This window comes from Miniopterus natalensis, chromosome 11, assembly GCF_054644295.1.
Source record: "Miniopterus natalensis isolate mMinNat1 chromosome 11, mMinNat1.hap1, whole genome shotgun sequence".
In the NCBI taxonomy this organism is placed as follows: Eukaryota; Metazoa; Chordata; class Mammalia; order Chiroptera; family Miniopteridae; genus Miniopterus; species Miniopterus natalensis.
The window spans coordinates 10,863,409-10,889,832 of NC_142091.1; the positions used below are offsets into that span (position 1 = coordinate 10,863,409).

General features: G+C 53.0%; 1 protein-coding gene across 1 annotated transcript; it reads left to right on the forward strand.

The window, feature by feature from the left end:
- The first annotated feature begins 11,327 nt into the window (after positions 1 to 11,327).
- On the forward strand, positions 11,328 to 25,264 carry TMPRSS5 (transmembrane serine protease 5). The gene is made up of 13 exons (XM_087822144.1): positions 11,328 to 11,445; positions 11,796 to 11,894; positions 12,340 to 12,462; positions 13,525 to 13,660; positions 13,980 to 14,093; positions 15,374 to 15,417; positions 16,118 to 16,280; positions 17,204 to 17,382; positions 18,864 to 18,962; positions 19,414 to 19,556; positions 19,772 to 19,924; positions 25,047 to 25,141; positions 25,210 to 25,264. The coding sequence occupies exons 1-13, from the start codon at positions 11,328 to 11,330 to the stop codon at positions 25,262 to 25,264; spliced, it is 1,521 nt and encodes a 506-aa protein (XP_087678270.1).
- Positions 25,265 to 26,424: the final 1,160 nt, after the last annotated feature.

Consider the following 26,424-nt stretch of genomic DNA (forward strand, 5'->3'; position numbering starts at 1 on the left):
GCATTCTGCTGAAGCTTAAAATTTCCTGAAAGCTCTAAAGCTACAATTTTGAGAAGGTTTTCAGTTACATGGTTTGGACAGAAATTTCTCACTTTGCTGTGAGGAGTTTGGTTAAAACTTTGTGATGTCATGTGATAGAACTGCAGCTAGCCTTAGATGTTTCAAAACCAACTTTTAAACCTCTGCCTAGAGGCTGGGGAGGAGAACCATAATTCCAATGAGCTAGATATAAGCTCTTCACGCCTCAAATCACGTGCCCTAGATTTCTTGCATAGTGCAAGGGGGGAGAGGGGAGTAGATGGATCTTAGCTCCTGCAGCTTTTGAAGAAGATGCACCAGGGCAAAGACACCTACTCCCTACCTTGTCTCAGCCTTATAAGCCGTTTTAAAACTTCCTACATTCGTTCCACGTACATTTACTGGGTGCCAGGCATGGCTCTGTCACTGAACAACCCTTCCACCCAAACAAAAATTCCCTGTCCCTGTTGCGATTTAAATTGTAGTGACAAAGGTAATAAGTAAATTAGATACTCTGCTTAAACATTTTAAGTGCTATGGAGAGAAAGTAAATGTAGAGTGATAAATGTGGACTCTACTGGAGTTCCAGAAAGGGGGAAAGCGGAGTGAGCTGCCATTCTGCATAGGATGGTCAGAACACACGAGAAGGGGAGTAAGCTGTGTGGGTATCTGGATACAGACACTCCTGATCCAAGACACCAGCCCTTGAAAGCCCTGAGATGGGAGGCATGTGCCTGGTGAACTCAAGGAAGAGCAGAGTAGGAGGAAGGAGGCTAGAGAAGTAACAGGACAGGAGGGGAAAGGTTGTGTAGGGCCCTCAGAGAGATTTTTTAAAAAACTGAGTCCCACAGGAAATCTTTAGTAGCTTTAAAAAAAAAAAGTACAAAAAATGGAAACAAGTAGAAATAGAGAAAAATAATATGGTGAACCCATCACATGGGCTCTCATTGCCCATCCTCATCAGTTCTGCAGCCAGTTTTGTTTCATCTGTACCCTCCCCGCCTTGCTCCTGCTCGCACACGCTGGAATGTTGATGCCAGTGCCAGACAACATATCATTTCAAACTCGGGACTCATTCCTTATTTTTGTTATTGGAAGTGGATTTCCATTTGATTTTATTGCGAGGATTATTATTTTGGGGCAGAGGCTACTTAAATTATTATTTAAGTAGCAAGGAATTTTTTTAAACCAGGCACCAAAAAAAACAAAGGTGGAGTTTTTCTCAGAATCTATATGGCTGTCTCCAGGAGTGAGCATGAGAGTGAAGAGGTAAGAGGCAGGTCCTGGGGGCTGCTGAGTGACTTTTCCCCTCCTGGCCTACATGTGGCAGAAAAAACGGGGAAGGACTCTGAGCATAAAGTTGAAGCCTTCAGTTGGAGAGAGAACGGACAAGTGTGTGTAACCCAAGGGGCAGAGAGAACCGGGAAGGAAGCATCCACCAGAACGCTCAGTCCTGCAGAGGCTGTGGTGACCTCAGGCCACCGTGTGCAGGGTAGTTCCTTCACAAAGTGACTCATTAGCAGCAGTAATGCCGAGGTGTCGGAATTTACACTGCGACCCTGCCTAGCTGCCGAGGGGCCCTATGCAACCTGATCTGAACAAACCAAAGCTGTGTGTTTTCAGTTACTCCTCGGAACACTCCTTTGAGGAAGATACTATTGTCCCTTTTTGACAGATGAGGAATCAAGGCTCCCAGAGGTTAAGTGTCTTGCCCGAGGATACACAGTGGGTGATACAAAGTCAGGGACCCAATCCAGGCTTGTTTGATTCCAGGAGTCTCTGCCTCAGGTCTCCAGATGCGTTAGCTGGCCAGGGCTAGGGGAACAGCACCAGACACTGGGTGGCTTAAAGACCACGTGTATCATCTGGAGGCTAGAAATCCAAAATCCAGCCGTTGGCAGGATTGGTACCTTCTGAGGAAGGATCTGTTGCCTGGATTATAGATGGCTGTCTTCTGTCTCTAGGTCGTCTTCCCTCTGAGTGTGTCTCTCTGTCCACCTTCCCCCTTTTTAAAGGACACAAGTCATCTTAAATTAGGGCCCATCCTAATGAGCTGCTTTTAACTTGATTACTTCTGCAATGACCCTATCTCCAAATAAGAGCACATTCTGAGGTACTGGAGTTAGGACTTTAACATATAAATTTTTTTCCCAGCCAGGCGTGGCTCAGCAGTTGAGCATTGACCTAGGACCCAGGCGATCGGGGTTCGATTCCCAGTCAGGGCACATGCCCGGGTTGCGGGCTCCATCCCCAGTCGGGGGCGTGCAGGAGGCAGCCGATCAATGACTCTCATCATTGATGTTTCTCTCTCTCTCCCTCTCCCTCTCCTTTCCTCTCTCTAAAATCAATAAAGGTATATTAAAAAAAAATTAAAACATAAATTTTTTTGTTGGGGGGAGGGATGCAATTCAACCTATAACATCAGATAAATCTACAGGTCACACACTACAGCTGTGTGTTGTAGACACTTGGTTTACAGTGACAGGACTTTTCCTGTTGCCCCTTATTGTCTTTGTCTATTTTATTTAATCTGTTAAATAACAGCCGTGAAGATAGTCACTTGCCAAGTGTCCTCCCTGGAGTGAGCTTCAGGTCAATAAAGCATTCAGTGGACCCTAATGCAATTACCATGTTACCGCCACAGCTGCTTTGCAACTCTGGTCCATAGATGGCAGAGCAGAGAGGGACCCTCAGAGTTCACTGTTGGTTCCAGACATCCTCGATGCAGCCCGGGGCCCTGGGCACTCTGCTGGCGGAAACCTCAAGGGAAGCTGAAATGACATCTGGGATTTTCTACCCTGGATGTGTCATTTAAAATTAAATGGGAAACAGAATAAAAGTCAAGGCCCTATGGTTTCATTCCTGTTTTTCCTCATCTTGCCACACATTAAGCCAGTTCTCTCCTACAATTTAAAAGGTTCCTGAAAATCTTTACTGCAAAACCTTCATGGCCTGGTATTGTATTTTCTCCCAGCTGCTTCCACCTGCCCTCCCAAGCAGGCATGGTGACTCAGACTTCTCTCTTCTCTCCCACTAAACTCCGAGCCTGCACCTGCCTCTCACTCCCAGTGGCCCTGACCTGGTAAGCCTCTCTCCCATTGATCTGTGGATGCTGCCCTGAACAGGGAGAGCTCTGGACTTAAAGTCAGAAAGCCTGGCTTTTCGCCCCGGCACTTGGCCCAGTAGTGTGAACTTGGGCAAACCATTGAGCTCAGTGGGCTCACTAATCAATTGGAGATAAAAATCCCTGCCTTGCTTACCTCCCAGGGTGGTTGTGAAGACAGAAACTTAAAAGGAGCTGTCTCCACACACACTGTTGTGAAAACAAAATTTTGCTTGTGTTGCATTTCCCATACGACCTGTTTCTGGGGTCATTTTCTGTCCATGTTTTGCATGTGTGTGTCTGAGTTGACCTGTGAATTCCAAGAGAGCAGAGAACTCTGTACACCGCCCTACACTCTGTGCAATTAGGCATTAATGGGCGTCGGATGACTGATGAAAACCAGTCTCAGAGAAGAAAGGAAAGATCAATGGGTCACAGAGTGGGATCAAAGCAGGATGCACAAGGAGAGTGACTTGTTTTCTCTGAGTCACAGGTTTTACGGTGCTGTCAGTCGTTAAGCATTGATTTAAAGTGTTGGACAGCCATTGCTGACCTGGAGCAGAAGTTTAGGAAGTTATTTTTAACTTCAACCACGTGAAGTTAAACTATCAATCAACCACATGATTGATAGTTTCTGCTACTCCTTTGCATCTTCATTAAGGCAGATGAAAAATGGCCTCTGTGTCTAATACTGATATCACTGACTCACCGTGGGGAGTTCCCCCCGTCCGTATTTGGTCAAGTACTTCATAAGTTTAAGTCTTTAGATATAAATTTGAATGGCTCCCAAGATAAATGACTTTTAAACAAAGTAAAAAAAAAAAAAAAGTGATCAACAAAATGAGCAATTTGGAGGGGGTCACTTTTATTTATAGTTATAAATTATAAACTTCATATTTTATCTCTGAGCTTGAGAAAGTATTTAGAAACATGGATGTTTCTTTGGAGGCTTAAATACCATTTCCTAGAAGACAACTTGGGTCATATTTTTGTCTGACCAGCTGAACAAGGGAGGCCTTGTTTCCCGCCCCTGCTGGGAATGCGCAGGGGAGGGGGGAGAGCTGCTTTTCACATCCCTCCCACTCTTTCTGGCTGCTGCAGAGAGATTGCAGTGCAGGGGCAGAGTGGGGCTAATTTTTTTCGAGGACTCTGATTATTGGGCAAGGTGCTACAAATAACTCTACACCAAAAGAAGCCACCAATTCTGGATTTGGGGAAGTTTTGTGATGGGTCGGTAGTTGAGCTGTATCTTGAAGCACCAGAAGTTCTCTAATTAGGAAAAGATAGAGGAAGGACGTTCTAGGCTGAGAGCACAGCTAGGCAAAGGCATGGGGTGGGGGTAGGGCATCTACTGAGGGATGGTCTCGGGCTTTGATTGTGGTGGGCACATAGGGTCCAGGGAAGAAAGGATGCAATGAAACACAAAGCCAAAGCGATTAGTTTGAGATTAGATCCTGAAGTGCGTTGAATAATTAGCTTAAAGAATTTGAATTTGGTCCTTCGGGCAGTGAGGAGTCAGTGAAGATTTACATATAGACAGAGTGGCCCCATCAGACCTTTGTCTAGGAAGCAACCTTGGTAGCCTCCTGGATGATGGGCTGTGTTGGGGAGAGAGGGAGGCAGGGATATTTTAGAAGGCAGGGATGGGTGGAGCCTGAACGAAGGCAGTGGGGGAACTTTCCTGACTGGCAGGACCGGCCAGGGGAGGGAATAAAGCAGACTGGCAGCTGCACATGTCAGACTTCCACTGAGCACTTAACCACATGCAAACACGGTGCGGCGGAGAGTACAAAGATGACAGGGATGGGCCCCTGCTCTTGATGACCCACCATGACTAGCTCTCACTGGGTCCCGTGGGAGGAGGCCAGAGGGGCCTCTGCAGTGTAGGGGCTGCCAAGGGTGCTGGGGGAGGATGGTGGCAAGCTGAGTGTGTCCCTGGGCTGCCTTTTAAACTGGTTGCTGTTGCTCTGGGAACAGGGACCGACCTTCACCTTGGCTGTAAGGGCTCTGCCTAATCAGCTACCTACCTACCTACCGCTCCCGCCTCTGCTCACATCTCCTCCTCTTAGCCTCCTGCTCCGGTTTATTTCAGTCCCTTGGAGGCAGCACCTTCTCTCCCACCACAGCAAATTCACCTGCTGCGCCCCCCCCCCCCCCCCGATGCCAGCTGAGTGGTCCCTCCCCTGGAAGGTTTCTCGGTCTTCAGACTCAGTCACACCTCTGGCTCGTGCACGCATCAGCACTGCACCTATCTCAGCAGTCGGAGCTGCATGTGCACACCTGTGTGGTCCTTTCATGGGTGTGTGTCTCCTCTCGCTAACCGAAAGCTCTTTAGGGCAGGGGCGTGTCTGCTTCTGCTCAGCATTGGATCTTCAGTGTGTGCACAGTGCCTGGAACACAGTGTGTTCTCACTAAATGTATATTGGCTGACTGATGCACTCAAGTAATTACTAGTTAGAGGGGAAAGGCATTTCAGGAATAGGAACAGGATGAGCCAAGGTAGAGGGGTTTATTCTGGGATATTCTAGGAACAATTAGTGACTGGCTTTTGGGAAGAGAGTTAAAGGGGAGGGAGAAAGATGAGGGTAGAAAAGCATGCTGGGTAAACCTGAAAGAACCTACTGTACCATGCTTAGGGGACCCTGGGTGCAAGATGCTTAGCACATCCTGGGTGCAAGTTAGAGCTCCCGTCACACCAGTTCTCCCCCGAACTCTAATTGTTGACTTGATGGAACTGGACTATAAACTCCTTGAGCCAGAGCCTCTGCCTGACTCATTCATTCCTGTAATTCCAAAATCTGCAACAGTGCCTGGCACTTGGTAGGAACCCGCAAACACTTGAGCAATTATATAAATGCTTTTAACATGGGAGCTATGGGGAGCCAATAGCTTTTTAATCTATTTAATCTACTTAGATTTGCTCCAGAAAATGTTGCTTTGGCAGCAGGGTGGAAAAGAGAAAGGTCCATTTTTACTTATTTAATCTTTCCATATTGATAGGTGAGTGTCTGGATTTGCTTAAAATGAGTCAAGGTACAGACAGAACGGAAGGGACTGGAGGCAGTTGGTCGGCCTGGTGGCTACCGTAGTGATTCTGGGAGGATGCTGGTGGATGGTTAGAGTGCTGGCAGTGGGGCTGGAAGAGGGGATAGATGGAGAGATGACTGGATAGAAAGTGAGGAGTTGGGAGCTGGTAAAGATTTCTCCAACATATTCAAGATTTCTATTTGCCAAGGAAAGGTGAAATGTCTTGCCAGTGGGGTCTTGCTGGGGAGGAGAAGTGGGAGTAAGAGAAGAAGGCATTAAAGCTTTGCTCTTATTAGACTTAGGAATCATTCATTTTATTTTATTTTTTGAACACAAGTTTTATTTGGGAATAGTTTCTGACTGTTACAGCTGCAAGCAAGTTCCTTTCTTTATTGAGAAAACCACTCTCCAGAGAGCTGGATGGAAAGGTATGTCCTGTGGGATAGTCACCTTTGAGAGCCTTAGTTCTCTCCTCCACTCAATACGTTGCCTTTTCCTGTTGATGGTTTCCTTTGTGCAGAAGCTTTTGAGTTTCTGGTAGTCCCACTTGTTGACTTTGTATCTTGCAATCTTACTGGGTTCATTTATTAGTTGTAACATTTTTAAGTGGAGTCTTTAGGGTTTTCTTATACTATCATGTCATCTGTGAATAGTCACAGTTTTACGTCTTCCTTTCCAATTTCTTTTTCTTACCTAATTGCTGTGGCTAGGACTTCTAATACCATGCTGAATGAAAGTGGTGAGCGTGGACATCCTCGCCTTGTTCTTGATCTTAGAGGAAAAGCATTTTGCTTTTCACTGTTGAGTATGATGCTAGCTGTGGTCTAACATTTTTCTTGAATAAACACTTCCCATATTGCTGTAAGCCCTCAGTTAATTTTCTGTGTTCTAAAAAAGTTGGTTCTGACAATCTTTTTTGCCAGTTTTCTCATTGCTTCTATGGAGGAAAGAATTTTTAGGGATCTTTACTCTGCCATTTTTACTGATATCATTTGCAGTGTATTTGAAATGCCCGTCTATGTGATTGCCTTCTCATTCCTCAAAACTTATCAAATGTCCCCTATATTGTGAAGTTTTCTTTGGGTCATCTGGGCAAAAGAACCAGCTCTTTCTTTATTCTCCAATACCTCTGTGTTCATGCCTCTGTTATTTCACTATTCACAAGTAACAACTATTTATACCTGTTCTTGTCTCTCCTCCTGGCCTGCAAGCTCCTAGCCTATGAGTTACTCATTCCCCATGCCCAGGCTAATTCCAGACACACCATAAGTATTTAGATTTACAGATTGAAGAATATTATCCCAGGAGACCTCAGAGCCCAGTCAGCGGTTTCTCAGTTCCAGCCACCATTTCTCCCCTCTTGCTTCTATGATTCATAGCCAGCCTCTGTCTCTTCATTGTTTTGTGTGTGGAGAGCTCTGTGGGATGCCCATAAGCTCAGAGCTGAAACACTGAGTATATGAGGAAAGTAAGGAGCAAAAAGCACAAATATAGCACGTGCGGGGAGGTTCAACAGTAATAATATAACAGCAGCAGCTAATGTTTCCTGAGCAGAACCTGTGTGAGATGCCAGATTAAGAGCTTTATTTATTTGTTTATTATTAAAAAATAATAATTTATTTTAATTACATTTGACATGCAGTATTATATTAGTTTCAGGTGTACACATCGTGATTAGACATTTATATATCTTACAAAGTGACCATCCCAAGACTAAGAGCTTCCTATTCAATATCTCATTTAATTCCAACATCAACCCTGTGTGGTACATATGATTATCCTAACTTTACAGGTGAGACTAAGGGATGTGGCAGAACTGGGATTGGATGAGGGCCTGGTTCCCAAAGCCATATTTTCAGCTGCCCCATCTGAAATTCTATGAGCCACAGCAGCCTTTCCCTTCCCTGGGATGTTCTTCTTCCTTGACTGAAGACGTGTGGCTCCCAGGTGTGTCCAGCCCACCCTGGGCTCAGGTGAGCCACCTTGTGCTTCGAGGCAACATAGCACTGAGGGCTTCTACAGTAACTGGCCCTTAGGACAGCTGGGCTGAGAGGCCCTCTCTCCCCGGCATTGGGGTGACAGGTGCAGCCTGAGGAGAGAGGTGATGAAGATCTCTATCATCGTCCCAATCCCAGCATGGTGACAACCCCAGACTGCTGGGAAAGCCAACCCACAAAGAGGCGAAATGTAATCCAGGGGGCTTAGAAACCTCAACAAATGCTAGTATCAGTCTCTCCAATATGGCCCTGTCAGCAGGCCGGGGAACTGTGCTAGCATGCATGGGGCACACTTTTTGGCACAAAGGATCTGGTTGCTAAGCAACAGTAGATGGCCTTGCCTCCTCCCTGTAACATTTTTCTCTGTTTTTAAGCTTTTAGTTAGCAGATAGGAGGGGCGGCAGCTGCCCAGCCCAGGCCGGCCCTTGGTCCCCCTTTCTGCAACAAGGGGTCTATTCATGGTTTCTGAGCAGAGTTCATTGTCTCTCTGGCTTGTGTCTGTGTGCGTGTGTGGAGGGGATAAAGGGAGGGGCCATTGTATGAACTCGGGAGACCTCACCCTCCAGCCAAGCTGGCCCCACTGTCTAATCAATGCTGACCCAGAACAGGAGCAGAACTCTTCCTCGCAGAATCCAAGGCTTTGCCTCTTTTCCACTGACCCCTATGGTAAGGCTGCACCTCTGCACCAGGCCTGCCTGGCCTCTCTCTTGTTCTACCCCTTCTGCGCCCTTGGGATTCTTGGCTGGTGGAAAGAGCCTCCTCTGGCAGCTCTGGAACAGGGGCTAATCTGGAGGCGCCCTGTGCGGCCAACCTCCTGGGTTTGTTTTCTCCAGGGATTGACTTTTCTCCTCTCTTGACCCCATGTGCCTAACCGAGTGCTGTGCTCATAGGCAGCGCTTAGCAATTCATTATTACACTGAACTCCTACTCAAAAGGAGGCCCCGGAGGTCCACACCACTGAGGACCGTTTTCCTGGGCTATCGCATGAGCTTGGGCAGGTGCATTTTTGGGGTGGAAGCATCTGAGTTGAGGCCAGCTGGTCCAGAGGCTGAACCGAAAGCCACGCTCCCTTGAGGCTGAGACAGGAGGAAGGCGGGCGTGCCTCGGACTCTCTCCAGACCAAGCCACGTTCCCAGGGAGGGTGTCTGCAGGGGAGATGGGAGTTACTTCAGCTTTAAGAGGCTTTGTCTACTTTACTAGATAATACGTTTCTTGAAGAAAAGACCCATAACTTATACATACTTATTGTACTAATATTTGCATTGCACTTTATAAAACCCTTTTAATCACATAATCTGGTTTAGCCTCCCTCCCTCCCTCCCTCCCTCCCTCCCTCCCTCCCTCCCTCCCTCCCTCCCTCCCTCCCTCCCTTTTCCTTCCTCCCTCCCTTCCTTCCTTCCTTCCTTCCTTCCTTCCTACCTTCCTTCCTTCCTTCCTTCCTTCCTTCCTTCCTTCCTTCCTTCCTTCCTTCCTTCCTTCCTTCCTTCCCTCCCTCCCTCCCTCCCTCCCTTCCTCCCTTCTTTTTCCTTCCTCCCTCCCTCCCTTCTTTTTCCTTCCTTCCTCCCTCCCTTCCTTCCTCCCTCCCTCCCTCCCTCCCTCCCTCCCTCCCTCCCTCCCTCCCTCCCTCCCTCCCTCCCTCCCTTCCTTCCTTCCTTCCTTCCTTCCTTCCTTCCTTCCTTCCTTCCTTCCTTCCTTCCTTCCTTCCTTCCTTCCTTCCTCCCTTCCCTCCACCGTACATCAGCTGAACCCCCACTTTATGCTAGGCCCTGAGCTAGGTCTCGGGATGCCTGGTCCAGTGAGGGAGGAGGGAGAGAGAAGTAAATGAGCAGGCTGTAGGGCCACACAGGGGCCGCACAGGTTGAAGGAAGCTTCATGGAAATGTGACATTTAAGCTGAGCCTTGAAGGTCATAGGCGTCAGCTACGTGGCAAAGGGGGTGGCAAGAGCAGCATCCCCGTGGTGTGAGAGCGTGAAGATGCTGAGAGCTGGCTCGTTGCTAGTGTGGCCCTGAGCCCGCTGTGGAGGGAGTTGGTGCTGGCAGGTGAGCTGGGGAAGTGAGGAAAGGCACGATCGCAGAGGATGTGGGGAGCCATGCAGCTTTGCATCTATCCCGAGGCTACAGAGACTCATGGGTGCTTTAACGGAGGGCGGACTTGCTCACATTTGCAGGGCTGCCCTGGCATGGCAAGTAAATGGAGGGAGACAGGGCGGCAGAAGGGGGGAGCACTCCTTGGGGAGCAGGGGTTGTCGCTTCTACTTGTAAATGTGGAAGTGGAACTTTGGTGAGTTGTCAAGCTCACACAGGAGGCTGTAGACCTAACTTCGAGCTGTTGGTCCAGTGTTTTTCCCAAGATCTTAGTTTCCATTACCCTTTCTCATGGCACATGGGCTTCAGGCGTATGTATAACTTACTCTGCTCTGTGCCTTCTTACCCCATGCCTTTGCCTCTTCAATACTCTTTTCCTGGAATACCCAATGACCGTATGTCAGGGCAGACCCCAGTCACCTCTGAGTGCCTGTCTCAGAGGCTGCCTCTTCTAGGTCTTTACTGATGCCCCCGTGAGTGTAAGCTCTCCTGATGCCGGCGGTAGTTTTCCTAAACTCTATTCTGTCACTTACCAGGCACTGCTTTGTTTGGGTGACTCACCTTCAGGACTCACACACAGATTCCTTTAGCAGTGGTGCTGGAGGTCATTATGTTGAATGACCTTACAGTGTCCCCTATCGTGGCCTGTTCACTTGGGCTAAATGCTGTTTCCTGAATGAATGGGTGGACGGTGCCCTGGGAGGGGCACTTCTCTCTCTGAGACAGGAGGGAATGGAGAAGAGCAGATCTTGAGGCCTGAGGAGGGATGCTGAGGGGCTCAGCAGATGTCCTCGTGCATGTGGGAGGCAAGGTTTGGGAGTGAAAAGCGTAAGCTTTGGTGTCAGCCCAACCTGGGTTCAAGTCTTTGCTCTGACACTACTGGCTATGAGAGTAAGCTGGGCAGGCTTAGGGGCTCCAGGAGAGCAGAGGGGCTGGAGGGACATCAATGGGAACACACGGCAAGTCCCCAAGATAAAGTAAGGTTGCCAGCGGTAGTGCGGGCACAGCTGAGGCGAGAGTGGGTGCTCTAGTACGCTGTGACTTCTCTCCCTGGTATGGGGATCTCGAGTGACTGTTGACTGTTTCCCCAGAGCCCGATGCTGGATGGCCAAGCCCCCATGGAGGCTGGGTGTGCAGAGGAGGGCCCTGGACCTGGGATCTTCAGAACAGAGCCGGGAGACTCACTGCAGAGGCCTGAGGCCCAGCAGCCACCCAGTAGGCCAGCCTGGGCGGTAGGGGAAGAGAGTGGGGCGGTGAAGGGATAATTGTCCTGCCCCCAGATTCCCTGCTCCCCACATGCAGCTTGGGTCAGCCCTAAATGACTGATGGCGAGAAGCCACCTTGTCCTTTATCCCAGACCCAGTGTTGCTTTCTGTTTCCCGTTTTGGGGATGAAGTGGCTCTATGGGCTTCAGGGGTGATGGGGCAGGGGGAAGTGGGGAGGTGCAGTGGGACAAACTCTGGCTGCAGCTCAGTGCCTGCCTGGCCCAGCAGTGGTGCCTCAGGGTGGAGCGAGGCTGGCAGGCAGGAGCCTGGCACCCAGACCCCGCTCTGCATCCCCCGCAGCCTCTTGGGCAGGGCGCTGGTGCTCCAGGCGGTGCAGCTGTGCAGTGCTGGGAGCCCTGGGGTTGCTGGCCAGTGTGAGTGTTGGCTTCTGGCTTCTAGGTCAGTGCTGGACCCTGTGGTGTCTGGGGAGGGACTGAGCACAGGGTGTGGGGGATGTTGGGAGGAGGAGCGGGTGTGAGCAGGTGCTAAGGCAGATAGAAGGGCCTTTCTTGTCCGCTCTGGATGCACAGGGGAGACGGATCAGGCTCTACACTCTAGTCTGACAGGGAGAGGTGCAGGTGCTGGGATGGATGATCTAGGGAAGCCCTGCTCACATTTTGTCTAGAAATCCTTTCCAGGCAGAGAGGAGACAGCAAGTGCTGTGCCTCTCATCAATGTGTTAGGCGGGGCCTGCCTAAGGCAGGGTGGCCGATGGGGAGGACCTGGCAGCTGCTTTTGCCTCCCTCCGCCACATGTGCCTGGTTATGTCCCTTGACGCCCCTGAGGGAATTCCAACCTTCCCCAGCCTCTCTCTGTGACCCTCTCCTGTGCTTGTGCTCTGAAGGGCTGTATCCGGGGCCAGCTGCCTCTCAGCTCATTCCTGGAACCTTGCAGGATGAGAAGACGACTTTGAGCTGCTCAGAGGCCAATGGCAAGGAAGCCCTGCCCCCCTCACTTCCCAGAACAGGTGGGCCACACCCCAAAGCTTGGAGGCTCCCACCTCAGCCCTGGGCCCCCTCACAGCTCTGGGACCCCCACTTCTGGCTGGGGCAAGAGGACCAACATGAAGGGCTCTGACTTCCCTCCCACCCATCTGTGTCTCCTCCTGTGTGACGGTGGTGACATGGTCCAGCCCTGCAGAGCTGATCTCTGATTTGGGGCTGTCAGCACTCCCTGGGGACTGTCTTGATCTCTGGCTGTGGCATGGCCAGGAGCCCAGGCTGCTGGAGGGATGGCAACTTGATGTTTAGGGCAGAGTGAGCCAGAGTGGAGGGACAAGAAGCCAGCGTGTGATGGGCAGGGGTCTTTGCCCAGTGGCCACCTCGAGGTCTGGGAGCATCACTACACATTGCCTCCCCCTCCCCCCAACATTGTCCTCTCCTCTTGAGGTAACAGCTGAGGATCGGAGGTATCAGGCTGCTGAGGGTGAGGTTAGGATCAGTTACAGAAGGTAGAACTTGCTTGGAGCCTGCCTTTATAGTTGCTGTGTGGCTTTGGGAACGTTACTTCTTTGAGCTTCCAGTTCCTTCCCTATGAAATGGAGATAAAATATTTACATGAAGTTTTAAGGATAATACAAGCTCATACATAACAGAGGTTAGCACAGAGCCTAGAAAAAACAGAAGCCCAGTAAAGGGTAACCATCACTAACATTGTCACAAGACATGAACTTGGTCCTGGATCATCACTTGCAGGTTCTGTGACCTTGGGCGGGTCTCTTAACCTCCATGCCTCAGTTTCCCTCTGCAGAATGGGGAGGATGGTGAGACTCACCCCAGGGCTGCATGACGCTCAGTGAGGGAACACATTTGAAAGCACTTGGTTAAAACACAAGGTTGAAATGCTGCACCAATAGGGTTATTTTGTTCTCAGAACCAACCTGTGCCTAGGAGCAGAGAGCCTGATACTGGGCGACCCAGACACTGTCGTTAAGGCCTCTGAAGATTGACAGTGGCCTGGCCCAGCTGCCCTGCCCACCCCATGGCCCTCCCCCCGGCAGATGGGATGCAGCTGTCAAGCTCGGCTGCAGTGTCTTTCAGAATAAACACGGAGGACTTCCTGCTGGAGGTGCAGGTGAGGCCCTTGCCGGGCTGGCTCCTGGTCTGCCGCGAGGGCTGGAGCCCCGCCCTGGGGGTGCGGATCTGCCGGAGCCTTGGGCACCTCAGGTAACTGGGCCTGGGCCTGGGGGCCGGGGAGGGAGGAGAGCTGGCTGCATCTCCGTGGGGTTGGAGACCTCCATCTCTGCAGTGTCCAGCGTGCTCAGGGAATGGCAGCAGGTCAGTTTGGTCCCTCGTGGCCTTGGGGCACGATGGTGCCCCAGCTGTGTCTCTCTCTGGAGCACCTCTGCTGTTTAACAAACAAGGATTCCAGAAGAGGCCGTTGGCACAGCCTTGCTCCTCAGCTCGTGCAGTTCCAGCTGGTAAGCCCCCCTCATGCTGCCGCTTAAAGTTGTTTCCTCCTGTTCTCTTCTCTCCTTCTGCCAAGACTCACTCACCACAAGGGAGTGAACCTGTCTGACATCAAGCTCAACAGCTCGCAGGAGTTTGCTCAGCTCTCTCCTGGACTGGGGGGCCTCCTGGAGGGGGTGTGGCAGCCCAGGTAGGGCTTCTGAGGAGGTTGATTGGGGTCCCTTCCTTCCTGGGGAGCTGTCCAGCAAAAGTCTTCCTGTCATGGGAACAGGAAAGTGGTGAGGACATTGCTGTGTAAGATAGGATAAAGGAACATTTCCTGATCAGAAATGACAAACTCGGTTCCACGAGCCTGCCCATCCGAGTGCACAGTTATCCTACCTGCCCCTCGCAAGGACTGCAGGATGGGTTGTTCTTGTCACAGGATTTCACACTGTACTCTTGTTCCCACTTTACAGGTGGGGAAACTGAGGCTTGATGAAGTAAAGGGCCTTGTCCAAGGTCACAGAACTAATAAGCAGCCAAACCAAGTCTTGAAACCAGGCTCCCATCTCCCATCTGAGTGCTCTCTCATCCCTGCCACATTTTATTTGGATAATTCTGGTTTCTAAGGAAACAGTTCTTGCTCTGGCTAAGAACTGCTTGGAGCCTAGAGACCCTCCAGAGAGGCCCTTCCCCCAGTCCTGGGCGTGGGCACCAGCTGAGCGGGTCTTCACTCCGCTGGGGCTTCCTCTAGCTGCAGGCAGCTTCCTGGGCTGGCTGGCTGAGCATCCCATCACTGCTCTGGAGCCTTGCACCCTTGCACCACCTTTCCCGAATGCTTCCTTACCTTAGACACCTGAACAGGCCCAGGGAGGTGGGGGTGGGACTGACTCTGCCAGGAGCCAGAGGGCTGTGGGTGTGGGGAACCAAAAGAGACTAAGAATCCAGGCACTGGGGGGCAGGGGAAGAGACAAGTGAAGAAAGAAGAGGGTTTGGGTCCGAAAGGAACTAAGGTTTGTGCTAAGGAAAACGGGGGTGGGCATGGGGGGAAAGGAGAACAGGGATGTGGAAATGCAGGGCTGGGGAAAAGGCTTGGGATAGAGACTAGAGTAAGCCTAGCAAGGAGCACTGGGGAAGAGTCCTGTTCACTCACAAGGGGCTTATGCATCCATCACCGAATGCGCATTTCCCCAGGGCCCCTCAGTGGGAACAGCTGGGCTTTCTCATTTAATACTTTGACTTGAAACTTTGGACCTTCCCAAATCAACCCTTGAGGGCACTAGTCCGGCTGGTGCTGGGGCCATCAGGCACTGTGCTCACCGCTGTCCTGGAGACTGGTTACAAGGAGGGTCTGGGGGTTTGGGGGGCAGCAGATGGCTGTGGCTACGTGAGAGGCCCCCTCTGAGCCCACCTTTCCACCATGCCCTTGAGTGGTGCTCAGGCTCAAGTGGGCCCCTGCCTGGTCTTGCTGGTGCCTCTGTTTTGCAGGGACAACTGCACTTCTGGCCAGATCGTTTCCCTCAAATGCTCTGGTGAGTCAGGTCTTGGATCCAGGAAGGTAGCAGTGGGAGGAAGGAGTCTCTCCCCACCCCCACTCCCACCCTGAGTGTGGAAGAGTCTCCTAGGGAGGCTCAGCTGGGTCTGGGGCAGGGTTCCTTGTCCACCTGCCCATCTGCCTGATGGGCCCCTTCTTGAAAGCATGGTTCTGCCCAAATGGAGCCCTAAGTCTCTTTCATGTCCTCCACTAGCCACAGGTCTGGCAGGTGATCTTTCTTCACCTGCCTTGGCCTCTGGTGCTAACTCCCCCTTTCTTCTGGAGAGCCCAAAAGGTGGAATTAGTGCCGGCTAGTACCCAGTTAGCAGCTCAGGAGACTAAGGAGGGTAGGGACTGGGGCCAAATGGGAGGCAGCCTTTGCATTTCCTCTCATCTGTCTCCCATGCATCTGTCCATCTCTTGGTCCTTCCTCGCATCCATCCCACACCAACATTTGACAGGCACTTTGTTAGGTATGGGGCTCTATAGGTAACACAGCCATGGTCCCTGCTCTCAGCGAGCTCAGGGCCTGCGGGGCCAGCAGATGTGTAATCAGCATTTCCACTTCCCAGTGCCCTATCCTCAGGACAGGGAATAATGAATGAAAGCCGTCCACACTGGGCCCCACTCCCCGGGAGTGAGAACCATGCTGACACCGGCTCCTTCCTTCCCATCTCACCGGTGCTCCTCTGTTGCAGAGTGTGGTGCAAGGCCCCTGGCTTCCCGGATAGTTGGTGGGCAGGCCGTGGCTCCTGGGCGCTGGCCCTGGCAGGCCAGTGTGGCCCTGGGCTCCCGGCACATGTGCGGGGGCTCCGTGCTGGCTCCACACTGGGTGGTGACCGCTGCACATTGCATGCACAGGCAAGTCTCGGGGCTGCTGGGAGGACAGTGCCTGGTACCCCTTCTGTTTGACTCCTGGTACCTCCTGTATAAATGTCTGTGCCCACTGTCTGCCTCCCATGTCTGCTCTGAGTGGCACAGTGGTGTCTGTGAAATTTCCCCTGTTCAGTGCCAAGTACAGCTCTGCATGAGCAGCAGGAATTACACAAACACCAGTTCTTTATACTTGTTCAGCTTCTAAGTTTTTGAAATGCTTTCACTCACGGCGCCCTATGCTTCTTAATGTTTCTCACACTGTAATTAAGTCGCTTTCCAGGTAATTATTTAACATCTTTCTTCCCCTCTAGACTGGCAGCTCCACGGGGCAGGGACTCTCAGTCTTGTTACCACTGAACCCCTTGTCGGTCTTTCCACTGCTTTGTCCCCATGGTCTAGAACAGCCCTGGAATACAGCAAGTGCTTAATAAATACTGGCTGGGGCAGTGAGGGGTGGTGAGAGAATGAACTCTTGGTGGCAGGTCAGACAGTGTCATTCTCATGTCAGGATGAGAAAACTGCTGCTGGGAGAAGGAAGTGACTCCCTCTGATCACCTGTAGTGAGTGGAGAAGCAGGACTGATGACGTTTTTAGGACTCGGTTTAGTTATGATATCACACAAGGTCCTTCGATGTTTCTTGTAAAGCTTGGAGGAGGACTATGCAGGTGGTAACTGCAGATGACTCGCTTCTCTATGCATCAGTTCTTGAGCATTTCTTAAGCACCTACTGCACGCCCAGTGTCTTGCCAGCTGCCAGGATATACTAAGAAGCATGGGTTCTGGGAGCTTGCAGCCTGGTGATGGGGCCCCCACTAAGAGCCTCTCCGTCGAGCTCCTCCACCTGCCACCTCACAGTCAACCTCCTCCCCCCTTCCTTCCCCGGGCTCAGTGTGGCCCCTGTGTGCAGTTTCAGGCTGTCCCGCCTGTCCAGCTGGCGGGTCCACGCGGGGCTGGTCAGCCACAGTACGATCAGGCCACACGAGGGGGCCGTGGTGGAGAGGATCATCCCCCACCCTCTCTACAGTGCCCAGAATCACGACTATGACGTCGCCCTCCTGCGGCTCCGGACACCGCTCAACTTCTCAGGTGAGGCGCTGGGCCTGGGCCTGCAGGTGCGGGCTGAGGTGAGGGAGGAGCAGACTCAGGGAGGGCGGGAGTGTGGCTGGCTTCTCAGGTTTCCTCCTAGTGCTGTAAACCTTAAGGTATCCAGTTCACTTGGTGGCCGCAGTGAACTTCCCCAACAGCTGGACCTGAAGTTGCACCGACTCTTCCACATGCTCTTTTGGGGACACAGATCTGGCCCTTTGCACCCTGGGCTGCGGTTGGATTTGCCTCAAGGTCCCCAGCAGAGCTCTGTGGTTGCTCTATCTGCCAGGTCCCAGTCACTTTGTGGCATCTTACAGTTGCTAAGATTTCTTTTATTTTTCCAAATATTCTTTCACTCATTCCTCATAACAACCCTGACAGGTAGATGAGGCAGGAATATACAGATAGGGCCCCGAGTTTAGTGAGGGAAGTGACTCGAGGGCCAGGGCTTCTCCTCCAGAGCATCTGTGTGAGGAGGGCCATTCCTCAACACACACGTGCCTGTGCACACTCAGGCCCATGCTCACACTCCCATGCACACAGGCTCTCACCATGCACACTCATGCACACTCACTCCATGCACACACGCTCACACCGTACGCACTCATGTGCACACACCGACAAATACTCAGCACTCCTCCCTCCCTTGCTACTTGTACCCTTGGGTTTCCTGAACAGGTTTTGCTCTATGCCTTTCACACATTTATCACATCTGGGCACTCTCTGAGCTGTTGTTCAACAGTTAACATTTCTAAATTGACTTAAATGTATTTGAGAGGGGAACTTTAAATGACTGCCTGACTGGAGAGGCGATGTTACAGTAAGTCGGTCACCACAGAGCACACGGTGAAACAGCAGCGCTCCTGTCCCAGCCAGGTGCTGCCAGCCGGGCCGCGGCCGGGCCCCTCTCTGCTTCCATGGAGGCTGATGGGCACTGAGAGGCGCAGAGGGCCTGGAGGAGGCCGGGGAGGGAACTGCTCTCTCCCCAGGCGACTCCCTGTTTACTTAATGGCAGGCCTGTGCGCTAGCTAAGAACACGTGTGGGCTCCACCTGTAGGACGTGTCACACACTTTTGGAAACAATGCCCCAAGAAAGACAAAACACCCTGGGGAAAATCCAGAATGGTCCACACTAGGACAAGTTGGGTACAGACACCCAGGAGAATTTCCAGTCTTCCTCAGCCCATGTGGCAGGAGACAGTGTGTGTATGTGTGTGAATGAGTGTGTGTCTGTGTGTGTGCAGACTACACAGCCCTAGAGGGCGCTGTGTACACTGCACTCTACACATTGTCCTCTGTGTGAGCAGCAGCCCTCAAGGTGGTACAGTGCACAGCCCACAGGGCTGTACAGGAGGCCTGGCTGGTGGAGACCAAGACCCAGGACTGTTTGAGAAAGGGGGGCGATCTGCCAGCCCTGGCCTATGCTCAGCTCCAGGGAGGCATCCGAGCCTGAGTGGGGCCCAGGACATGCCTCTCCACAGACACCGTGGGTGCTGTGTGCCTGCCGGCCAAGGAGCAGGATTTTCCAAGGGGCTCTCAGTGCTGGGTGTCTGGCTGGGGCCACACCGACTCCACCCGCAGTGAGTCAGCTTTCGGGGCCTCGGTGCAGGTGTGGGGTTGGGGGTGGAGGGAGACATCCTTTCCAAGGTGAGGCGTCTCCACCTCCCCTGGCCACAAGGTAGTGCCAGGCCCCTGTTTCCTCCAGCATCAGCCTTGACCAGGCCTAGGGGCCCCAGTCTGCCTGTCTGGATCTGAGAGAGCAACCCCTGGGTTTCCCCTAAACCCTGGCCCTATACTTTTGCTCCCCTTATCCCATAGTGCCAAGGCTTCAATTTTCAGGGTGCACGTGTGAGTGAGCTCTGCACCTCCTCTTTACTCCCAGCCCCCAAGTGGGCAGACCCTGGCTGCCTTGCCCACCCCGGGCTCTCCTCTTTGGGACTCCGTGTCTCCTATGCCTCTAAACACCTCCCCTCTCGCTGCTCTGTTTTCCTGGGCCTTTCTTTGTGCCTTGTGGCCTTTTGCCCCCTGCAGCCCACAGCTCGGACTCGCTGCAGGACACGGTGGTGCAGCTGCTCAGCACCCAGCTCTGCAACAGCTCCTGCGTGTACAATGGAGCCCTCAGCCCTCGCATGCTGTGTGCCGGCTACCTGGACGGGAGGGCTGACGCCTGCCAGGTGTGGTAGCAAGGGGGCCCAGGAGGAGGGTGGGGCAGGGGTCCTGCTGGGGCTTGGTCCCTGGTCTGATCAGCCTCTCTGGGAGGGGTGAGCCAAGCTGGGATCCATACTGGAAGCAGGGAGGGCCGGAATGGAGGGTCTGCTCCTGGAGAGGTCTGGTGCCCCTGGAAGGACTGACTGCCTGTTTCTCTGGTCTCTGTGCTGGGAATCCCCAGGGAGATAGCGGGGGCCCCTTGGTGTGCCCAGATGGGGGCACCTGGCGCCTTGTGGGGGTGGTCAGCTGGGGCCAAGGCTGCGCAGAGCCCCAGCACCCAGGCATCTACGCCAAGGTTGCTGAGTTTTTGGACTGGATCCAGGACACAGCGTGGGTGAGTATGGGGGCCAGGGTGGGGAGGGGAGGTTTTTAAAGGGCCTGTCCCTCAGCAACTGTGGTCGTGACCCTTACCCTTAGGCCTGGGCCTGGCTGGGGGCTGGGGAGGGGCTAGAGAATGTTTCCCAGAGTAAAGGAAATAGAAATGATGCATATAATGCTGAATCTGTTGCGTTCCTGCCCATTTAAAAATGCACTGGCTGGGGAAGAGCAGATCTGAGTTTGTGCTGTAGCCCAGATCTGCCATTTACTGGGTGGCCTGTGGCAAGTTCCTAACTTGGTAAACCTCAGTTGCCGGGTAACAGCCGTCAGGCTCCCGTGCATGCTACTGAGATGATTAAATGGGTAAGACTGGTACACGGGGCACAGTGCTTGGTCAGAGTGAGTGACCCTCGCGTTGTCTATGGATGTATCACTCGCCCCTGGTTCCTAGCACCCACATTCCCCACACTGCGGAGGGAGCTCAGCATTTAGCAATTTGGGTTTGGCAAATAATTCATTCTTGTGTGATACTGGGCAAGCCACTCAACTTCACCTGCTCAGAGGGAGGGCAGAGTGAGCTAATGTGCATAAAAACCTGTACCCAGTACTTTACAAGTGCAGGTGTGTGAGGAAAAGCATCTTTCTGCGGGCTGGACATGGGGTGTGTGATAGGTGATAAGCTTTATGGATTACAGGGGACATATGCATCCATCTTCTCATTCAAACCTTACAAAAAACCCAGAGAAGTGAATATTGTTAGCCCCACTTGACAGAAGTAGCAATGAAGGTTCTGAATGATTAAGCGACTCGCTAAAGTGAAAGTTACTGGGCGGAACCAAACTGTGGACCCAGCTCCCTTCTCTGTGAGCTCAGGACTCTCTCCCCAGTCCTGTGTTTCCTCCTCACTGCATAGCAGCCTCATGTTTCTGGGGGGCTCTGGCAGGTCCACTAGATGGAGAAGAAGCTGACCCCGATGCAGAAAGAACGGATCTCCTATCACTGCACAAGACACAGTCGCCACCACTGGCAGCCTCCAGCTGCAGGGCCCCCCCCGGGGGCCCTGATTTCTAGACCCTCTACCTCACTAGAGAGCCCCAGTGACAAGAGGAGGGCTGGGCAGCTTTGGGACCACGGGGAGCTGATGGACGTGGGAGGAGCTGGCGAGGAAGAGGCTGCTGGAAGCAACGGGGAGGCTGCCTTCTGCCCTCTCCCCTCCCCAGCCTCTGTGCCCCTCCTTTGGGAGGGTGCTCAGGGATACCTGGGCCTACCTTCTCCCTGTGCTCTCAGGTGGGATGGGGGGCAGTGCCTCCCTAGAGGCCCCTGGCTCTGGAGGCCCCTGGGAAGATGGGGTCAAAGCTGGGCCAGCCCAGGTTAAGCCCATGGAGTCGGGTCCTCCCCACTCTCCACGGTGGGTCTCACCTGCTTCCTGTTCTTACCGGCTATGGCTGGGGCAGGGGCAGGAGTGGGGATCCTGGAAGAACCCTCTGGTTGGTGCTGGAATAGGGTGTTGGTTTTAAGTGACTGTTCTGTGAACTAGTTGAAGGAGTTCTTTCATTAAAGCAAAGTGATGTATGGTCATGGCTCTCTCTCTCTCTCTCTCTCTCTCTCTCTCTCTCTCTCTCTCACATTAACAGGCAAAATTACAATTTTCCTTTCACACATGTTTCCTAAAGCTCTGGAACTGCTCCTCTCTCTAGACTCCTGGCATGTATTAATTTGTTTAATTCTTTACATTTGTTAAGCCCGCATGTCATGATGCTGCAGCAAAAAGCCCGAGCCGCCCAGCCACCTTGGTGCGAAGCTGCTGCACTTCTGAGAAACACTTAAGTCACTGCCCCAGGGAGGCCTGGCTTCCCCACAAGACCCACCTGTCCTTCGTAGCTCTTAGCTCCTGCTTCAGAACTGAGCCTTGGGGCTTGGGGGGGATTTCTTTCCAAGGTTATCCAGTTATACTCAGCACTTTCCTGGTTAAGCTTCTCTGGACTCTCCTCTCCAGCAATTGAAATGCAATTGGCATCTTGTTTCTGAAAACTGCAATGGATTTTTATGATGCTCACCCAAGGAAGTGCAATTAGCATGTGGCAATAACACAGTTTCCGTGGGTTTATCAGCATCTTTAAAGGGGTGGTAGAGATGATTATGCATTCCTGGAGGCTCTCTTCCTTTGCATGAAGTACTCGGAACAAGAGCCTCTGTGTACTGTTGCTGTTACCTGGGGAGAGGCTGCTGGGTCGGCTGGCAGACTGCAGAGACAGCTGGGAGGCCCTGGCAGCTGGCAGGCAGCCACCGTGTTCACAGGGGCCGGACCTCCAGCCTCCCTGGAGGTCAACATGGACCACCCACTCTGGCAGGTGCCCACCTCAAGGCAGTTTCAGGGCAGCCGATCCCCTAGGCAGGGAGGAGTCACCATCAGATCCATCAACTATGATCTTATTTGTGTTTCTAATGTCAGGTTACATAAGCATTTGCTTGTTTAAGGGAGGTGTTTATCACAGTCAATATGACCTGTTAATAATTGGTAACATTTGAATACTACTTCACAGTTTATCAACCCTGCTCACATGTGGTATCTCATTTAAACCTCACAATATCTGCATGGTGAAGATATTGTGATTGTGCTCGTTTTGCATCAAGAAAATTAGTTCAGAAAGATTAAGTGTCTTTCCAAGGCCAGCCAGCCAGCAAGTACCAGGGCCCGAATGTGAATCAGGTCTTTTTACTCCAGATCCACATCGCTGTCTTGCACATGGATTAATGAGAGGGTCCAATATTGCACAGAAGTGTAAGATTGGAAGGAACTTTATCACCTGGCATAGTCACCTGCCTACAGTAATACTTTTTATAGGTCAGGCAACCAAAACCCCGGGAATTAGTGCCTCTTGCCCGAGACCCTTAGGTAAGGTTCTTACAGATTTCCAGTTCTCCGTGGGATTCAGGGTCTGACTTAAATGTTACAAATAAGCTTCTTCCACAGGAGGGTGAAGAGAACCCTAATTGGAGACTTTGCTAATAGTGATCCTCTGTTTGCCTATAGGAGATCCTGCCGGGGGACCAGGCAGGTCCACAGACTCAGAGGCCCTGGCCTGCCCTTCCTTGGTGGCACCTGCCTCCCCAGCCCTTAGGAAAGTGAGAAGTGGGTGCATTCCTGGGCCGGCTGCGGGAGTACAGGGGTGGAGATGGGGGCATGGAAAGGTGAGAAGATTCAGGTCCAGAAGGATTTTAATGAGGACCAGTTGGGTGCCCAGCTGTGTTAAGCTCTGCAGGGAATTCAGAGGTAGGGAAACCGACTGCCTTATCGGAGCAAAGACACTTATTTGCAATAAATTATTAGTGGCCAGCCAGGCAGGAAGCTGCGAGGTGTGGCAGTAAATGCTAAGGGAGCTCCAAGGGCCTGTGTGCGGGAGGCTGTGCTCTCCTCCTCGAGGACTCAGCTTCTCACCTGGGCACAGCTGGCCAGCCTCCAGAAGCTTTCCAGGGAGGGGGCTCCCGACTGTTGTCCTGCCTAGGGTGAGCCCTTCTCTCTTCGGCCCCTCGGTGCTTTTGGGGTCTGTGGGGTAGTGGGGTGCAGGCTCTCTCTCTGTTAGCTCTCCATGTGGTCCTGCTTTTCCTGGAAGGGCTGCTGGGACAAAGGGGGCAGCCTGTTGTTCCTTTGGGCCGTGTCTCAGGCTCTTTTCTGCATTTTGGTTTTGAAGTGCTGGGCTCTCCCACAGTATGGCAGATCTGGAAATGCCATAAATACTAAAAGCTGGGACAGTAGCTATCAGGAGACAGTTCTCCTGAGTCTCCTCACTGTTCTCACTCTCCTCGGCCCTCTCCTGGCCCTGCACTTAGGACCCAACTGTCTACTCAAAGAGAGCCCACCTACACCGATTCCCACTGCTCCTCAGCATCCTGGGTCTGGGTCCCTCCTCACCTCACTGTCAGACACACTGGGACTGTGTCTGCATTTGCCCCACCCTCAGGCCCTGCTTCCTGCCAAACTGATTGGAGCCAAGGAGGACTCTGTAAACTGCACCTTAACCCCCCACCTCTGGGAAGGCCTCTAATGCACAGGTGGGAAATAGCCTCCCACTCCTGAGGGTGAGGCTGGGAGAGGGAGAGCCAGAGCAGGTGGTCCCTACTGCCCAGATTTCCAGCATCCGGAGGCCCCAGGGCAGAGCAGTCTGGGGATCCGCTGGACGGTTTCACCTGGAGTCGGTGCTGGAGCGGACCATGCTGGGGACTCACAGGATGGCGAGAGGAGTCCTGGCTCCAGAGGGCACAAGTGGCCTCCAGAAGGCAGGGGATTTCACAGCCTGGGCTGGGCTTCTGAGCTTCCTCCCTCCCAAGGACCTTGTGGCTGTGGCCTCTGATGGTGGAGAGTCCTATCTGGGGCTCTAACCACTAGCAGATGTGCTGCCCTGGGCTATTGACTAAGCCTCTCTGGAGTTTGGTCTCCCACCTGTCAAATAGGGGGTCTGGGTCAGGTGATCTCCCTGGGACCTGCCTTGTCAGGCCAGTGTAACTCGAACTTCCATTGCCTCTGGAGATATCTGTCTGCCCACAGCTTCCAGTCTGGACCCCATGGAGGGGAGCCTGTTCCCCAGGACAGGCCTAAAGGAACACGCTGGCTCTGGGTTCAGGCCCATGCCAGACAGCACTCCCAGCTGCAATTCCTCCAGGTCTGCTCTCCAGCTCCTTGGGAGCAGGAGCTCCAGGCAAGATTTTAAAGCCGTTTCCCCCGTGTCCTTCTGCCCAGTGTTCGTGTCCTGGGAATGGTTAAGGACAAGTCCTGACCTGGCACTGCTCTCAGGTGCTCCCTGGCTCCTTCCCCACACCCCAGGCTCTGTGTGAGGCCTCGAGGGCCTCAGCTCCTTAAACCAGTCAGGGAGCTCCCACCTCCTCCCTGCATGGAGACCATGACACCTTCCTCGTAACTATTTTCCCTGGACAGCTCCTGAGCTGGCCAGAGGACGCCTCTGCTCGCCAGCCTTTCCCCACCCGTGAGGGAATCATGAGGGAAATTTCGGCTAGCAGACCATTAACAGGCAGCCTGGGTCCACGCTGTCCTTTGTCCCTGGCCATGTGCCAGGCTCCTCTGGGAGGGAGGATCGTTCCCCACATCCCTGCAGGTGACTCCACCTTCCCTGTTTGACCAGGACTGTCCTGGTTTTAACACAGAAGGCCGTGTCCTGGGAGACCACAGTCCTGGGCGACGGACAGCGCGCCAGGCCAAGGCCATTGCTCCGCTTCTGTATGAAAGCTCTGCACAGCCCAGTGCCCAGGGCCTCCCCAACCCTCCTCCAGTCCGCTGGCCCACAGGAAGCCTGCCCTGGTGGCCCAGGTGGACGAGGTGAAGGTTCCTGGGAATTCCTGAGGCCTGGACGGCTCTGCAGAGGCTGTGACGTCAGCATGCTGCCTTAGCCCCAGGCCCACAGAGCCAGAATTCCTCCTTTCTCCTGGTGGCTCCTCAGCCGGCAGCCAGGGCAGGCACACCTGACCTTACCTTTGAACAAGCTGCTTTCCCAGGCCCGGAAGTAACCTTGCACTTGGGGGAGGCAGACACAGTGCTGTTCCCTGAACTGATTTCACAGTCCCCCAGGTCTCACTGATTTCTGGTCCCCAGAGCCTGGTACGGGGCTCACCATGGGACAGGTGCTCACTGAGCCCACTCGGGAGGAGGAGACAGGAGCTGCACCCCATGGAGCCGGGCCGCTCTCTTCCCTGCCTCTGCCTTCCAGAGGATCAGACAGGAGCACAGAAGAGCCGGCCAGACTGCCGGAGCCCACAGGGGTTTTGTGGGGCTTGTTTTCCTCAGCACTGTCTGCAAAGGTGAAGCTGTGAGCGGAAGAGCGATGGAGGTTGCTGTTCCCCTGCTCGCAGCAGCCCTGTGTGTGCAGCAGATCGGAGAGGAGGGGCTGGAGCAGGTGGAAGCGACCCTGGGGGTCAGGGAGAAAGACAGACCCAGGACAGTCTTTCTGCAGGGACCCTGGGGTGGAGCTGAAGCTGGGGCTGGGAGGGTATATTTAGGCCAACTCTCCAACCACCAGGGACCAGCGCATCCCCTCCATTCCCCTGCCTTCCCCCTTCAAAAGTCATTAGCAGGCAGCTTGAGCCCCAGAATCTCTAAACCCAGGGGCATGTGGTAGGCCTGACAGGGTATGCTGCCAGAGGGTCTCCCTCGTCTGTCACTCATGATCCTGATAATGGGAAAGATGGAGGAATAACTTACCATGGCCTAGCCTGGGCTGGGCTAGGTGGGCCTGGGCTAGGCTAGGTGGGCCTGGACTGGGTTAGGTGGGCCTAGGCTGGGGCTAAGTGGGCCTAGGCTGGGCAAGGTAGGCCTGGGCTGGGGCTAGGTGGGCCTGGGCTGGGGCTAGGTGGGCCTGGGATGGGGCTAGGACTTGGAACCTTTCAGCTGAAAGTGACCTTGGGTGGGGTCCAGTGTTAACTTCGCATGCATGCCCAAGCCTATACAAGCCATTCCTTGCTGACATTGTACTGCTTCTGGGGTCACAAAAACATAAGCCAATCTTA